This window comes from Harpia harpyja, chromosome 2 (assembly GCF_026419915.1).
Source record: "Harpia harpyja isolate bHarHar1 chromosome 2, bHarHar1 primary haplotype, whole genome shotgun sequence".
NCBI classification, from domain to species: domain Eukaryota; kingdom Metazoa; phylum Chordata; class Aves; order Accipitriformes; family Accipitridae; genus Harpia; species Harpia harpyja.
The window spans coordinates 25,616,405-25,632,450 of NC_068941.1; the positions used below are offsets into that span (position 1 = coordinate 25,616,405).

The following is a 16,046-nucleotide window of genomic DNA, read 5'->3' on the forward strand; positions in this document are numbered from 1 at the left end:
CTCCACCACCTCTGCCTCTGGGATCCTACAGCTTTTGTTCATTTCTGTCCATTTGAGCAGCATTGTTTTCAACCCTGTGTTTTAAATATAGGGACAGGTCTATTATTTTAACTAAGGACCCAGACTCTGCCATGTGAGGCTAATAGCACTGAAAATACTAGTATCGCTGTGTGAACAGGCCAGCTTCATTCTCCCCCATTCCCTCAGTCTCCCTTTTGGGTTAGAATTTGAGCTGTTAGCCCAAAACTACCTATGCTCCCTGTGCTTGGTGCCTGTCTCCAGTTGTCTGTGAAGATGAGGATGGTGGTTTATGGCTCATGCATGTTGGAGTGGTGCACTTGTTGACTCCATATAACAGCCTGTTAAGGACACTAAAACAGAGTGCTCTCTGTAGGTTAGGTACTTGATTGCTTGTTAATTCATTAGACACTGTAATGGCAGACACATGTATCTGACTGTGTAAGGATTTTGCTGTATGCAGTTATGAAGATATTAGATGTCTCATAACAAATGTCTCTTCTAGGAGAGAATTCACAGCCAAATGTGACCTTAGCCTACCTTCATGGGTGGTAAATAGTTGTGAGATTGGCCTGAAGCCACTGATCAGGGAATGCTGTCACATACATGAAGTAACTGGATAGGCACGTTATTGCTGAGATAGTCACAACATGCTCTCAACTAATACCAAACACACATCACACATTATCTCACAACAAAATTTTCCAGATGCTGCCTCCTTTCATGAGCCAAACATAAAGCCTGTTTCAGACTTACCTCCCCATCCCAAATGACTGTTCTTGGTCAACTATGTACTTGTTCTTCATTCTCTGAAGTACAGTTTCACTGATCAGCATATAAGCAGGTTGTTCTCAGCAGACTCTTGAACTCGCACTGCATGTACTAGCACGCTGGCTTATGACAGAGGAGGCAGTTTGTGGGACAATTTCTGCACTTTTCTTAGGCTGTGCTATGAAAATTGATGGTGGAGAGAGACTTCCCTCTTGGTATTATTTTTTTATTCTTGAAAGGTTTTGTTTGAAATCCCAAAATCCAAGTACTTGCAGGAAGTGCTCTCTATCTTAATTCCTGGGGGAGTTTTAGAAAAAAGTAGCTTCTGTCCACTGAGCACTCCTGTACTGAGTGCGAAGCACTTAAGTCTGTGTGGATCACACTGGACTTCTGTGTTCATGTGTTTTGCTTAATTAAACTAGAGTGTGTGCCTAGTGCAGAGTGCTTCAAGGATGAACTGAAAGTTTAAGTGGAGCAAGGTGAAACCTAGGTAGCATTATGGTAGACTGTTCTTGATAAGGGTCAGAGTTGAAAGAGGAGGGAAGGGAGAAGGTTTCTCATTTTGTGGTTGTGGCTGTTTTTTTGCTTTGAGGGGGTTGTGTGTATATGGGCACGGATGCACGTACACAAATCAGTACCCAGGATCCAGGTGTCTGGTTGCTGGTATTTGTGATGTCTATGTATGCACGCTTGCGCTTGCATAAGCCTTTCCTGGTGGTTAGAAATCTGGGGCTTCCAGCACTTTTTCCACCTTGGCATCCATTTTAAAAAATGGTCCACTCTGATCTCTCAGAACAATGATTTTATAATGGTGTGTTTACATGCACTGGCAGTCCTTTGATAAGTCCAGGCCTTTCTCAGTGTGTTAGGAGGTGACTTTGTGCAGGCACCAGGGGAAGTTGATTATCCTGTGCTGAAACACAGGATTGTTTGTGTTCTAAGAAATGACAGGAATAATCTTCCCTTTTAAGTTAATGACCTCTTAGGTGACTGGTAGTCTGAAGGTCTATCTTTAACTTGTAATGCAAGAGCTGTGTTTTTTTTAAATGTGTGTGTGTGTATTCTAAGTGTTTACATAATCTCAAATATTATGCTTTTCCTTTCTCTTAGAGAGTGAATGACCATAAACAAGAAACTGAAGATTTGGGATCTGCAAAGAAGACATTTAACATCTCTGTTAGTGGAGGTAAAAAAAACCTTGATATTGATTTCATTGTATTTGCTGATATTTATAAATACTGCTGTTTATACTGGTGTTCCAGTGAGAAGGCAATTTCTGCACACATTGTGAAGGATTACTATGACCTGCCTCTAATTCCATTTCACAGCAGTCTCAAGGCACTTGAAAATACAGCTTCTTTAAGGAAGGGAAGGGAAGAAAAGGAAGTATGCAGCACTCGTACCCCATTGCTGAAATGCAGCTCCTCTGAGTGATTTCTGATATACAAGAACACACACCTGATTGGGCATGAAGTGCTAACATCACTGTTTGTAGAGAAACTCCTAGGGGATCTTGAATAACACAGAAGCCGTTTACCCCTGTCTAGGTTTGACTTTTTCTGGCACTGTATGCAGGGTAGTTTTTCAGAGGTCATTTAGACTGCTAGCATTTACTAACACCTTGCTCTGCAGCAAGGTAAGTGATGCTTGACAGTGCCCCACCTGATGTGGCTGTGACCATAGTGTGTTTGAGACTGGAGATGAACTTGAGCATCCCTGTAAGTACCTGCCTGGAGCAGGCTGGTTTGCAGAGAACTTTGCGCGGTGTTGTACAGTTGGACAGAATCACCTGCTGTTGCATATTTAAGTGACTTTTGTGCCATCATTTGAAAATGCACTCCTCTCTTGTTGCAGATGTGGACGGTTTGATTACCCAGGCTTTGCTGACGGGTAACTTTGAGAGCGCAGTAGATCTCTGCTTGCACGATAACCGCATGGCTGACGCCATTATCTTGGCCATCGCAGGCGGACAAGAGCTGCTTTCTAGGACACAGGAAAAGTACTTTGCTAAGATGCAGAGCAAAATTACCAGGGTATGTTTTTTCTGTTAAGAAACAACATGCATATAGGACTTTAGCAACTCCCTTTTTAGCCTTAAAAGTTTTCTTCCCATTTCATAGGTTTATTTCTGTGAGAAGCTAATAAGTATTCAAGTCATCCACGAGATCTCAGAGCAGAAGGATTTAAATTATTCTTTTTTAATGTATTGATAAGGAGAGAAGAGGCACACTACCTAGATATCAATATACAAGAAGAGTATTCTTTACCTTGTCTTCAGTGTCTTTGAGTTGCACATACGCTAGTAGATTCTCACTGATAAATCCTTAAGCAGCGCACATTTCAGTCTGTTATCTTGTCACATTTTTCAAGTCACACACGACCCATGCTCAGTGCCGGCAGCATTACGTTGATTTCTGCCTGTGATCAGTCTTAACGGATTTTGCCGATGCTTCGTTTCACTGCATGCACAGAAGAGAGCTAAGTATGCCCAGGGTAGATCAATCACCCTTTGTCTAGGAGACAGCGTGTTATGGCCAGCTGATTATTCTTCTTTTCAGCTTTTTGCAAGGCTAGGGATTGCTGATGCTGCTCATTCAAATCTTTCTTCTTTACTACTGACGTGAGAAAGTAGCAACAGGAGGATGAAACAGGAGAAGCGGCCTTAAAAGGGTACAGGACAATTGGTTTGGCAAGGATGGCCGCTTTAGAGAAGGGGAGAAAGTTGTTCTTGGTCGCTTTTTAGCAGTCCATTGTCAAAGAAGGGTGTTTTATACAGTAGCAGGAGGCAGCCTGTAAAATGGGCATGTGCTTAAGTGCTTTGCGGGAGCAGGGCTGAAGGCCACAAAGCACAGTCGCTTGGGGAGTTAGGGCACGCAGCATTACAGGCTAGGGTCTGTAAGTGGGATTTTGCTGGTCATTGCTTGCGATCCAGTTTGAGATGGGAACAATTTGCATTTCTAGTAGTGGACAAGTGAAAAGAGGAAAATCTCAAGACTCTGCAGGATTTCTTCCCCTGCCCCCAGATCCTTTCCTTCTCTGGCCTAATCAGAGGAAGGAGAATTTTGTAGTGTGTGGGGAAATTTCTTTATTGTAGTTCATCCTTTGGGAAAAGGTATTTTTATGGAGAGCTGACCAGTTGTCTGTGCCTGTGCTAAGGAGTGTTGACCTTGTAGTTAGGACCTTGCATTTGTTGTTCAGGTGTGGCTTTTTTATTTTCTGGTCCCAACTGCACACTTAACTGCTTGTTCAGCTGTTTCTGAGCTTGAAATCTTGGCATGACAAGGGGTTTGTTCATTAAATAGCAGCACAGCTGCCAAGTCTGTCTTTTGTCTGAAGCAAAATAACCAGAGGCAGAGTTTGAGATGGAAGAAACTGGAATTTCATTCTGAGGGCTTGTGGACAGACAGCCTCTGTGCCAGCTCAGGTTGATACTGCTGCCAACTTGCTTCTTCCTTCGAGCAGCTTTTTCAACTGCCCCTCATTGGTCAGCCTGAGGTCAAGAACTTAAAGCCAAATGAAACAGTTTGACAAACAAAATTCATACCCCTTGCTGGGCATTGTGTAGAAGATTTATAGCTAAATACTTGGTATATTATCTTTGTCTGCGAAAACAGTGCTGAAAACCATCTATAGCAATCCCAGCTTGCAGAGATTTGTGCGTTCTTTTCTTGCACATTTTGTAGCAAGAATAATTGGCCTGTGTTATCTGAGCTTGTTTTGTGATTTTTGCTGAACTCCTTTTGAAGTAAAATATACTCTTGTGCAGCTGTTGAATTGCATTGCAGTATCTGCTGTGACCCTGGGTACAGTGGGGATGAGTACTCTTGAATAGATATAAATTGCACTGTGTCCTAAAAAACAAAGGGAATCCTACCAAGATCTTAACTGTGGTCTCTCTCCTTCTGGTCTAGCTTATCACTGCAGTGGTAACAAAGAACTGGGAAGAGATTGTGCAGTCTTGTGATCTGCAGAATTGGAGAGAGGCTTTGGCTGCTGTGCTCACTTATGCCAGGCCAGATGAGTTTGCAGCCCTTTGCGGTAAGGACACTTTACAGACTGGACGTCATTTATTCCATCGTAGCCACGGTTGTTTTCCTTCCAGTAAACTATTGTAATGCCTCACTAGCTTCTTTGATGGGTAATATAGTTCTTCAGTCCTGTTGCAGGGAGGAGAGGAACCTCTGGGGTGCTGTGTTCCTGATATGTTCCCTGATTTTCTGGGCACAGAACCCAGACCCTGTGTCCTGGCATCGCCTGTGTAGTGCACAGCTGCTGGTCTCTTACTGTTTCCAGATGGGTAACGGTGATGTTGATGTGACAGGTGCCTCAGCCAAGGGACTCTTGGGAGCGTTTGTGTATGGGACACAAATGGAAATGCTTCAGGGAAGCACTTCGCTGCTCTTTCCCAAGAGCAATTTTGATTTCTTGGATGGAGTTTCCTTTCACAGGCAGTGAACATGCCTGCCCTCGTGTGCTGCATGGCAAACAGCTGGCTGGGTTTAACCCGTAGGGAAGTTATATTGCCGATAGCTGTGTGCCCAATATCCCTGTGCCCCTCAGACACCAGCCATGGTGTCTAGGGAGCTGTATGACTCACTTCAGCGCACATTGGCCCAGAGCGGTGTCACAGCTTTGTTGCTCACGGTTCCTTGGCTGGTTGCACACTCAGGTTGTGCCCCTGAAATGAGGGACTGCAAAAAGTGGGTGGCAGAGGGGAGAATCAAACCCTGGCCTCTTGTCCTTTGTCCTGTTGGCAGATGGACTGTCCCCTCTGATGTGTGCCAGGTTTGCAGGCGTTTGACAAGTCCTTGCTGCCATAACATTAACTGCCTCTGAAGTGCCCTGGGCTCCCATGAGATAATCTGTGCTGGACATCAGAGTATGTCCTTACCAATGGAGCCCAGAGGCAATATGCCTTCTCACTGTGCTGAGCAGAGACACAACAGGCATTGCAGGCTTCCCCAGCCTCGGCAGTGATGGAGGGACCACCAAAGTCATTCACCAGCATCTTCTTTGTTCATATGTTTCCTAGATCTCCTGGGTAACAGGCTGGAGAGCGAGGGGGACAGCCTTCTGCAGACACAGGCTTGTCTCTGTTACATTTGTGCTGGCAACGTGGAAAAACTCGTTGCTTGTTGGACCAAAGCTCAGGATGGAAACAGCCCCTTATCCCTTCAGGTTGGTAATTCTGTTAAGATGCTGGAAGTAACACACTGTAATCATTTGGCGCTTAAATTAAATGATCTAGCATAGAGCTTTGCTCTCATAGCTGCATGTATCTCGGGTTGCAAGCTTTTTCCTTCTGGAATGGGTGGCTTTCGTAGAAATAACACATAAATATGATATTGGAAAATGTGTTGTGAAGCACGATGGCCGTCACGTCTGCTCTGTTCTTTGGGTAGTCACGCTAATGTGCTGCTTGTGTAAAACGGTAGTTGTAGGGCTTAGAGTGTTTTGGTAAAGAAGAGACTTTGAATGCTTGCATCTTTTGCAATAGGGGAATACTTGGACGTTTGTGCTTTTGGAAGAGATGGCTTGGATGTTCAGGGGAGAAAATCTAGTAAATTAGAGTTAAATCTGGAGAGAAAACTGTATGAAGGTTATCATGAGAGTTTTCTCTAGGGGGGTTACACATACAGGGTTTGGTTTCCAGCAGTGAAATACACTGCATATAGTAAATACTCGGGGGAATAGGATTGATGACAGTTAGATGAAGCAATTATGGAATAATTTATTTTGTAGTATAATCTTAGTTTCTTCCATCTGTTCAGGGCCTTTGAAGGACCAGTTTTAGAAAGTACTTAAAGTAATGTTACCTGGCAGTGCTGTAAGTCTCTTTAGTTAATTGAAGGAACTGGAGTATATGTGAGTTTTGCTTTGCATTATTAATTCTCTCCAGTTTTGAATTATCAAAATTACTTTCCAGTCTTTTGATTGTGAGGGCTTTGTTAACAGATTTACCTTCAGTTTGAATTTGCATTTTGATTGCATTTCTTTGCTGTCATGGACACTAAAATTGAAAAATACTGTTGGAGTCATAATTAGCCTGCTTGTTTACTATAATGTGGAATTGCTGAAACTCATAGAAGCTGTTGGTTATCTTGAGTTTGGTTTTTTTTTTTACTTGCCTCTTTTGAAGTGCTGATTTGTTGGGGAAAAACAAAAATGTATTATTGAACTGCCAGTAAAGAGTCCTTATTAGTGATGTATGATTGAAATCCTGTGTGTGGTACACTCACTAAATCTGTTACAAGATTTTAAACAGGGATTGCATGTTAATATTGGCAAATGAGTATTTGTAGTATCTTCCAATATAATACAGTGAGAGTAAGAAAACATGAGAAAACTGACTAGAAAATGTTCCTGTAACTTAGCACTAGGAGAAAAGCCAACCAAGACCAGCTCTGGTATTTGGAGATGTGCAAGGAAGGCAAGATACAGAGTGTTTATGGTGGATATCAGGAAAACCATCTTTGCAGTAACAACCAGAAAACCACAGACAACTCTCCCAAAGGAGGAGTTAGATCCTTTTGATTAAGATGGTTAAGAACTGACTTATTAAAATGCTGCAAACGAATATGTGGCACCCGAGTGCTAATAGTGGTGATGGGCATGATGTTTTCCACTTGCTCTCATGGGTCTCACCAGATATTTTTATGAAAGCATACTCTTTTGGTGGATATGCTAAGTGCTGGTAGGGCCCTGAAATCCTGTTTAATAAAAGCAATTCTTTTGGCTTTGAACTCTACCCGATGCACTGCTGGCTTTGCTGTTAGAAGCCACTTGGTGTGCAGTTGCTGTTCTATGGTCTCGCATGCTAGGAAAGTCATGCCTTCAGTGCAGCTGTTACTGTCTGGGAAACCTGGACTTGGCTTGGGCTTCCTGTCAGGTGAGAGGGGTTCTGCAGGGCTGCCCTGAGGAAAAGGCCTCCACGACAGTCGTTAGTCAGGGCCTACTTCACCCTGTTGTTCTCACTCGTGGTTTTTTTTCCTGATTTTCCAGGATTTAATAGAGAAAGTTGTAATCCTGCGCAAAGCCGTGCAGCTCACCCAGGCTGTGGACCCTAATGCTGTGGGGGCCCTTTTGGCCGAGAAGATGAGCCAGTACGCCAACCTCCTGGCTGCCCAGGGCAGCATTGCTGCAGCTTTGACCTTCCTCCCTGCAAACACCAACCAGGTACAGGGCCTTTAGGTTTTTTTACTCTCTCTCTGGGTGAACAGGTGTACTTCAAGCAAAGGTCTCTGCATGATGCTGTTAGCAAGCAGGACTGCCATTTGAAATGCACCTCTGGATGTGATGGTCAGGCTGTTTCCCCTCTCCCTGCATTGGCCTCACTGACCTGGCAGAAGTACACAGCCTTGTTCTCTCCCTTTGTTTCACACCCTTGTCCTTGCAGCGAGTGGCTTCCAAAGGAGCAGCTGTCCCTCCTGCAAGCCAGACACAGTGAAACATGTACCTTGACGCTTGGTTGGTTGTTTTCTTTAGATTTCTCATCTTCTATCAGCTGGTATTTGTAGACAGGCTGGCTTGGGAGTGATGCAGCCCAAGATGTAAGGCAGTTCCAATGGCCCCATGTCTCATGCAGAAAAGATTTACTCCAATCAAAGCAGAGCAGGCTTCTGAGAGAGTGTGTGGCCAGTCAGCCTCTTGGTGTGATGCACTGGGTGACAGGCAGTGCAGTTAACCTTCTTTTGCTGTCCTTTTCTGATTGCAGCCAAACATCATGCTGTTACGGGACAGGCTTTGCAGAGCCCAAGGGGAGCTCCCAGTGGGACAGGAGGCCCTCAAGGCACCATATGAGAGACAGCCCATGCCCAAAGGACAAGCTGCCCCTGTGGCTGGACAGATGCAAGGGCCCCAGGCTCCAGCCCAGCAGTATTACCAACAGGTAAATGGGTTTTGGCAGTCAGGGAGGGACATGGTGCTTGAGTTCTGGAGAGTGATGGATAGAGGAATTTTTTTCCTTTCTCTTGATCTGAGCTGGGGCTGTATGACTTACTTCTACCAAGAACCTTGTGGTAAAAGTCATTGGTGCTGCTTTTGAATCAGTACAGAAGCCTACTTTACTCCTCATCTGGAAACATCCATTAAACACCTTGTCAAGTAGCCTGCTTCTGAAGATTAGGTGTTTTCCCCCTTTGTTTGAAAATGTGCTTCGGTGCCAGGAATGACTGTGTGGGAGAGCACTGCAGGATTTTTCTGTGCTTGCTCTCATAGTCCCTGATGTTGTCCCATCCCTGCAGGCCTTGGAGCTTGCTCAGTGTTGCTCACCACCCTCTTCTGGGGCTGATTATTTCCCCCACCCCAGCTCTGATGTTGGCTGCAGAAGTCGCAGAGCAGTGGCAATAGCAAACTTCAGGGCATGTTTCAGCAGTTGTGGTTACCGCCTACTAGGAAAACACCTTCCCAGCTGCACTTAAGGGGGCATAGGCAGCATGGGCAGGAGGTGAGACAGGAGTGGGGAGACACGCCTGGGGTAAGAGTGAGCTCTGCCAGAAGAAAGACCTGGTGAGTATGGAACTAATAAAGAAGCTAGGGCCTGTGCAGGGAGGAAGAAGAGAAATGGTGGAGGCAGATGCCCTGGTCTTATCTCTAGCCTGAGGATGACACTGCATCAGACCATGTTGGCCATCACCAGTGTGTTGCGGTGGGCAGCCCTGGCTGTCTGCATGCTTAAAGAGCATTGCCAAGTCCCTAATCCCTCAGCACAGTGCTGGAGCTCATCTGGGCCTGCTCTACAGAGGGGCTCTGGGCTGGGCTTTTCTGAGAGCAGAGCTGTGTTAGTGCTGCAGGTGTTCTCCTTACACAGAGGAGACTGGCACAAGCAGAGGCATGTCTCTGTCAGTGCTGCCCTTCAAGCACTGCCTGCCAGAAAAATGGGGGCAGGAAGGAAGAAGGGCTGAAAAGTGGGGGAGAGTTGGGCTTTGTTCTCTCTCTCTTGTCAACAAGTGTGCGTACCTTCACCTTCTCTCCATGGTGTTAACAAGGTAGATTTTGGAAGGGACAAAGCCTTCATCCTGTTCATACGAGATTACTTTGCTAACGCTATTGCATATGATTTTAAATGCATCGTTGTCAATAATTTACTATTCTTTCCTGTGTCTTTGACCTTCCTCCTTGTAACCAATGAATTGCCTTGAGAAGCAATGCTGCAGATTTCCTGTTTGGCGATGGAAAATAGCAACTGTCGTCTAGATGGCGTGATCTTAGCAATGCTTTTTAAACCAGAGTACCCTCTTTCTCCTGCTGTTTCAGGAATGCCTCAAGCTATTATTTAAGCAATCCGTGCTCATTGATAAAAGTCTGGGTGTATCACAACCCCACGAGCACACTGCGAGTGAGTTACCCCCTGTGTTCTTGGCTTTACAGGAGCTCATGCTCAGCAGGAAGGGCTTGAAGGGACAGGTGCCATGTCAGAAAGGTGCCCAGCAGTATGCTGATGAACTAGAATGGAAAGAAATGACATATTTGAGTCTTAGGATACTTGTTTTATTTGACCTCCTTTTAAGAAAGTGTGTACGGAGGGCTTGTTCAAGCTTGAGGCAGCCTTTGTTTAATTGCTGTCCCAAATAGGAACATGTATTTAAAACTTGGTTTCCTTTTAGCATAGGTTTTTGAACCCTCTTCATCTTAAAAAGCACAGGCATGAAAAGGGATGGAAAAGTCTTTTAGATTACTCCAATGATGAGTTATGGAGACATTAACAGTGGTTGTTGTACAGCTGACTGCACCATTAGCCCAGCACTGCGCGGGGTTAGAGATGGATAGACTGAAGCCAGCTGAGCCAACCAGGACTTCAGGGCTTCAGCTTTCCTTCCGACTGCGCTCAGGTGGGGTGTCTGGCTCCTGACCCTGGCTGTGCATCCCACTGCTGGGCAGTATGCCCTCCTTGCTCAGAGACGTTGCAGGCATAGGAGGTGCTTGGTTTCTGTCCAGTCAGAAAGGTAGTAGTGATCATGTGGAACTGAAGGGCTTTGGAGTGGCAAAGAAGGAAGATAGAGCAAAGGAGCTGTGGGAGACTGGCTGGGAAGCAGTTGGCATTAAGATGTATGTTTGTGCATGTGCAAGAGCTGAGTATCAGATTTTAACCTTTTTTTTAATTCCATCTTAAGCTTGATTTAAACAAACTGCTTTTGTGTGAGGCAGTATGTTCAAATTTAACATGGAACTTGGGACTTCGAGCTGTGGTTAGTGATGCTTGGTGTCATGCAGTAGCCTGGGGGGAGCTTCTGCAATAGGAAAATGCGATGAAAGAGGCAGACCTGGCTCACTGGCACGTGTAACACTGCACTTGCTCCACAGCCTGTTGTAGCTGTGTCTCCGCTGTGCTTTGTCTTCACTCTGCAATTCACTTCAGCTCCAGTGCACAGTGGTTTCGTCTGTCTTGAATGTACTCTTCCTTCTTCCTCTGCAATTTTATGGCTGTGTTACAAGTGCCAGCATGCAAACCTTTTTGTGTTCACTTCTTTGCATCTCGTTTTGTGAAACCCTTTAGACTTTTTTATTGTTTTGTTTTCCATGATTGGTATTTCTTTGTTCGATTCAGGTTAGAATTGCCCCTACTGTCACTACCTGGAGTAACAAAACTCCTACTGCCCTTCCCAGCCATCTTCCTGCAGGCTGTCCCTCTGACACACAGGTATAACCTTCATTATTCCTCTCTGAGCCCCTGCTCCACCCCAATATGTCCCCTGCTATAGTCTGTGTGCTTGACACAGTCTAGTATGGATAGACGGAAAGAGCAGCTTCCACGTGTGTTGTGGTTTTGCTCCTCTGTGTCTCGTTACATATATTTTTTTTTCACCAACACCCAGATGAATGGCTCTGGAATGCATTGAGTGGGAGCTCAGTGTGACCTGAGCCCCCCCAGCCCTTGCCCCACACTGGAATATTTGAATTGTGATGATATTTTTCCTTTCCCTCTTTCCCATGGAAATTTGAAGCTTCAGAGTTAATGTTTAAGTTGTTTAGTTGAAAGCTGTGGATGACAGTGTGCTCTTAGACTGCCTGAATAACAGGCAGCACTGGCAGGGGACCTATTCCTTGTGCAGGAAGGTATGTGCTGCTCTGCTGCTGCTGAAGTCACTGCACACACAAGCTGTGCTTTCAATGTTACACTGGGTGCCCTAAGGCACTGGAGTGGTTGGAGGCATTTGCCCCTGTGCTGGTGGCTCTTCCAGGGAATGTGGTTTCATTCCAATGTGAACTCATCATTTTGTTACGGTTCTGCTTCAGCACTGCATTACTGTTGCTGACTAAATCCTATCTCTCCCTACCCTTTTTCCTGCAATCTTTTTTTACAGGGAGACAACCCACCTGCTCCAGGGTTTATCATGCCAGGTGCTGTTAACCCCAACATGCCACTGCAGCAAGCCACATCTTCCAATTACAGCATGTACTCGCAAGCAGGGGCCCGGCCAACGTACCCGCAGAGTAAGTAGCAGCAGGTCCCCTCTCCCTCCCACCCACGTGGGCCAGCCAGGTGATGAGGCCACATTTACCTGGGGATAGCCAGACCCCTCCTTGGGGTTGGGAGGGTTCAGACTAAGCCAGTCCCATGTTTCTTGGGGGCGTGGGTGGGGAGGAAGCTCTTGAGATGGCATCTGAGGATTGTCATTTCTTGGTGGGGTCCAGACATCAGGCACCCTCTGTCAGACACTGTCTCCTCTGCTGAGAAGGTGTCTGCCCACAGCTTTGAGACTCACTCCTCAGCTGGCCCTTCCCAAGGGTGTGCTGGGGTCAGAACAAGCCAGAACTCCAGTGTGAGTCCTGGAGAAGCAGCATGGACCTGGCAATGAGGGACCCAAGTCATCTGTGTTTGGCTGGGCCACCCAGTTCTTATTGGGACTTCATGAAGATGGGAAAGGGGATGAGGAGACAAGGGCAGTAGTAGAGGTGAGTGAGGAAAGGGGGCAGAGCACTGACACATTCAAAGCAGGGGACTGAAGGTGTAGGCACTGGGGAGGAAAAAATGAGCATAGGTGGGCAGAGAAGAGGCAGTGAAGTTAAGCTGCAGAGCCCGCAGTGAAAGGCTGTGAGCTTGCGTTCACTTCCAGACTGCTGTTCACTTCCAGACTGCTGTTCACTTCCAGACTGCTGTTCACTTCCAGACTGCTGTTCACTTCCAGACTGCTGTTCACTTCCTTGGCCTAGGCTTTCCCTTTGTGCAAACCTGTGGCAGGCATTTCCCTTCCCTGAGAGGCACAGTGAGGGTTGCAGTGGTCCAGAAAACAGCCAGAGCAGGAGAGTCTGTGAGGGAGAATGGGAGTCCTTACAGCCAAGGTAGTCCTTTCTCTGCCTTCCCATTACCAGTGGCAGGCTGAGTTTTTGAGCAGTCCTGCAAGTGCAGGCAGGGTTGTGGGAGCCAGGAATTGGCTAGGCTGGTAAGTGGTTTGAGGGGGAAGGGGCAGGAAGAGAGGAGAGTCAGGTGAAGAAGGAAGCAGAGGCAGATGAAACCTTCTCTGTTATGAACTCACTGACTGAATGTCTTTTCTCCCTGTTTGTAGCATATCAGGCCACACAGCAGTACTCTTGTGGAACAGGGGGACCAGCTCTCTACCAGCCTCAGCAGCCTATCGCTGTCCCTTCTTACCCAAACCCTGCCCCTAACACCACGACTCCCTACCTGCCCTCTGCCTCTGCCCATTCTGTGCCCTCCCCGCTCTACCCTGGGCAGCCTCAACCCTCCCCAACAAGCCTGAATCCCATCTCTTCCTTCCCTCTTCCTCCTTCTGCTGCATCCTTTCAGCATGGCAGGCCAGGACCTCCAGCAACTTCTGTGGCCTATGCATTACCTGCTGGACCAACAGGTACTCTGCCTGCAACCAGTGAACTTCCTGCATCCCAGAGAACAGGTCTGCGCTTGGACGGGGGGGCAGGCGGGGGGGGGTGCTTTATTACTCACTCAGTTAAATGTGCACCTTTTCCTTGTGAATGCTCTGTACAAAGTTTGCTTTTGCTTAGAAGTCAATTCAAAGCATTTCTAAAACACATCATCTCCGCTGTGCATCTGGCAATGATATGGCTGTGTTGCTGCGGTGAGCACTTGCTGAGCAGCATGAACAGTCGTCTTTCTCTTGCGAGTGAGACCTTGCCACAAACACAGCTTTTGTCTTGCCCAAGACAGGGTGCTACAGCATTGTCTTGCTATGAGGCTGTCGTGTACTGTGGATGGATGGTGGCACGGTTTTAACCTTGTGAGGCTGGCATCAAAACCAGCTATGTGGCTGGAGAGCAAATTATAAAAATGAGCAAGTTTTCCTAATCGCTGCTGAGAAGATGATCCCAATTCCCGCAGAACAATTTTGCAAATGTAATTTGCCCCTGTGTCCCTGGTTTTTGAGCGGCATTTCAAGCCTGGGATTGGCAGTGTGTTTAATTCAAACAGCATTTCCTGTGGCATCAGCTCACTTCGATTATTTTTTTCCTAACCACTTAGTGTGATAGGATTTACTGTAGCTGTGAATGCCTTAAAAGATAATCAGAAGTGATTTAGAAATGCTTTTACAGGTCTCTTTCCTGAATGTTCTTTAAAGGCGTGTGTGTGGCTGACATATAAAAGCATGTTTGAGCACGCATGGTGAGAGGGCATGCACTGAGTTGGGGCTCAATGTCTGCTTGTGACTGTCTGGACATAACTGTTTGCTGTGGGACAGTGACCTCGCTTGTGATAACAAACCTGTCTCTTCACTTAGCAGCCTGTGAAACAACAGCTTTGCTTATGTCAGACTATGCAGGAAGTATGAGCGGTCCTTTTCTAAACCTGGCCATAAACATACTTCACATCCAGTTGGTCTAGCTGGAGAGTCAAGGACCTGATCTGGGAAGTAGGGAGCAGAGGGAATATTAGGCACGATTTGAGGGATGTTCCAGGGATGCTGACTCAGCTGACAGGCCCGAATGACACCACTGTGGCTCCCCCTCTCATTTTAAAAGTCTCTTAGGGGTGATGCAGTGCAGAAAAGGCATATTGCTTATATCTTGGCAGCAGCAGTCCTATGAGTAGGTGCTCCTGGCATTCATGAGGCTAGGAGCCTACACCTCTCATGGCATTGCCTTTATACACATGCTTATGTTTTGGGGAGAAATGGTCTTTTGCTCTGTCAAGAAATAGAGAGGACTAGTGTAGGGCAGCCACCAGGGCTTTTCCTTCCATCCTGCAGCCAGATTTGGTGTCCTCTCTGTTCTTGGAGATGCTGTACTGTGACCTCTCCTCACCCCACGTGGCAGGGCATGTCAAACTTGTATCTCTAAGCCAGAAGAATTATTAAATTGGACAGAGGAACAGGTGTTGGATAGGGTTCTAGGCCTGGGATGTGAAGCAGCACATTAAAATTCAGACAGCATAGCTTCTGCACCTCCAAATAAATGCAAGGAACAAGAAAATTGTTTGTTCTTATCCATTTTACTACTCTGCTTGCGTCACTGGCAGGCACTTCAGATCTGTCACTTGCTAAGTTTCTTGCATTGACAGTGAAGTGACATAGTCCATGTGGTGTGCTCAGAGAAGTGAAGCTCTGTACTCTGGACGATAGAAATTAGGGACATTAATGACAATACCAGTCGATTTGTAAAATTGTGTAATCCACATAGACAGTAGTCTAACACATCTTGCCTATGTCATTTTAATATCAGGGGCATTGAAGCAGTCATTATCCACATTGCCTTGCCAGATTTCCTTACAAAATTAAGTTGTCCATACTAGGCTTTTTATAAAACTTTCTGAGAATTATCGGTGCTGCTTGTGTTTTTCCCAGCAGCTGTGATGAGAAGGCAGCCAGTACAAAGTGTCAAACCTTCAGGAACCCAAACTTGGGCATCATCTCTGAATCCTGGCAAACACCAGCCTTGGGCTGAAATGCAGAGGTGGACTCCAGGGCATGGTGAGGTGCCGAGGCCATGTGGCTCATGCGTGTGGGCTGCTGGCATGCAACTGCTGCCTGCAGCTGGAGAACTATGGAAAAAAGATAAGAGGTATCTGAAGAGCACACTCTGTCCTCTTCCAATTTTTAGATAACACCTTTTAAAAAACATATAAACAAGAAGGAAAAAACCCTTGCTTTGTAAATGCAGAAATGACAGTGTACATGCTTAATATGCTTAACCACCAACATATTTTCCAGAGTAGCTGCACTGCTTAGTGAAGGACGCGTTGGCATGAGATCCCATAGAACTACAGAAATCTGCAACCAGAAGTAGATCTCACCTATAACTCTGAATGTTCCAGTGCAGAGCATATAGTGATGCTGATCTTGGCT

At 46.1% G+C, this 16,046-nt stretch overlaps 1 protein-coding gene across 12 annotated transcripts in view; it reads left to right on the forward strand.

The window, feature by feature from the left end:
* SEC31A (SEC31 homolog A, COPII coat complex component) overlaps positions 1–16,046 on the forward strand; it is a 46,013-nt gene that overhangs the window by 19,481 nt on the left and 10,486 nt on the right. For 3 of the 12 annotated variants that reach the window (XM_052773288.1, XM_052773312.1, XM_052773295.1), the window contains 9 exons: positions 1,900–1,975; positions 2,644–2,822; positions 4,701–4,827; positions 5,822–5,967; positions 7,792–7,965; positions 8,504–8,677; positions 11,336–11,428; positions 12,093–12,222; positions 13,296–13,643. In XM_052773288.1, the coding sequence (XP_052629248.1) occupies positions 1,900–1,975; positions 2,644–2,822; positions 4,701–4,827; positions 5,822–5,967; positions 7,792–7,965; positions 8,504–8,677; positions 11,336–11,428; positions 12,093–12,222; positions 13,296–13,643 (1,447 nt within the window). Of the gene's footprint in view, positions 1–1,899; positions 1,976–2,643; positions 2,823–4,700; positions 4,828–5,821; positions 5,968–7,791; positions 7,966–8,503; positions 8,678–11,335; positions 11,429–12,092; positions 12,223–13,295; positions 13,644–15,545; positions 15,763–16,046 lie in introns of all 12 variants that reach the window. The other 9 variants (XM_052773335.1, XM_052773354.1, XM_052773346.1 and 6 more) reach the window with 7 other exon arrangements.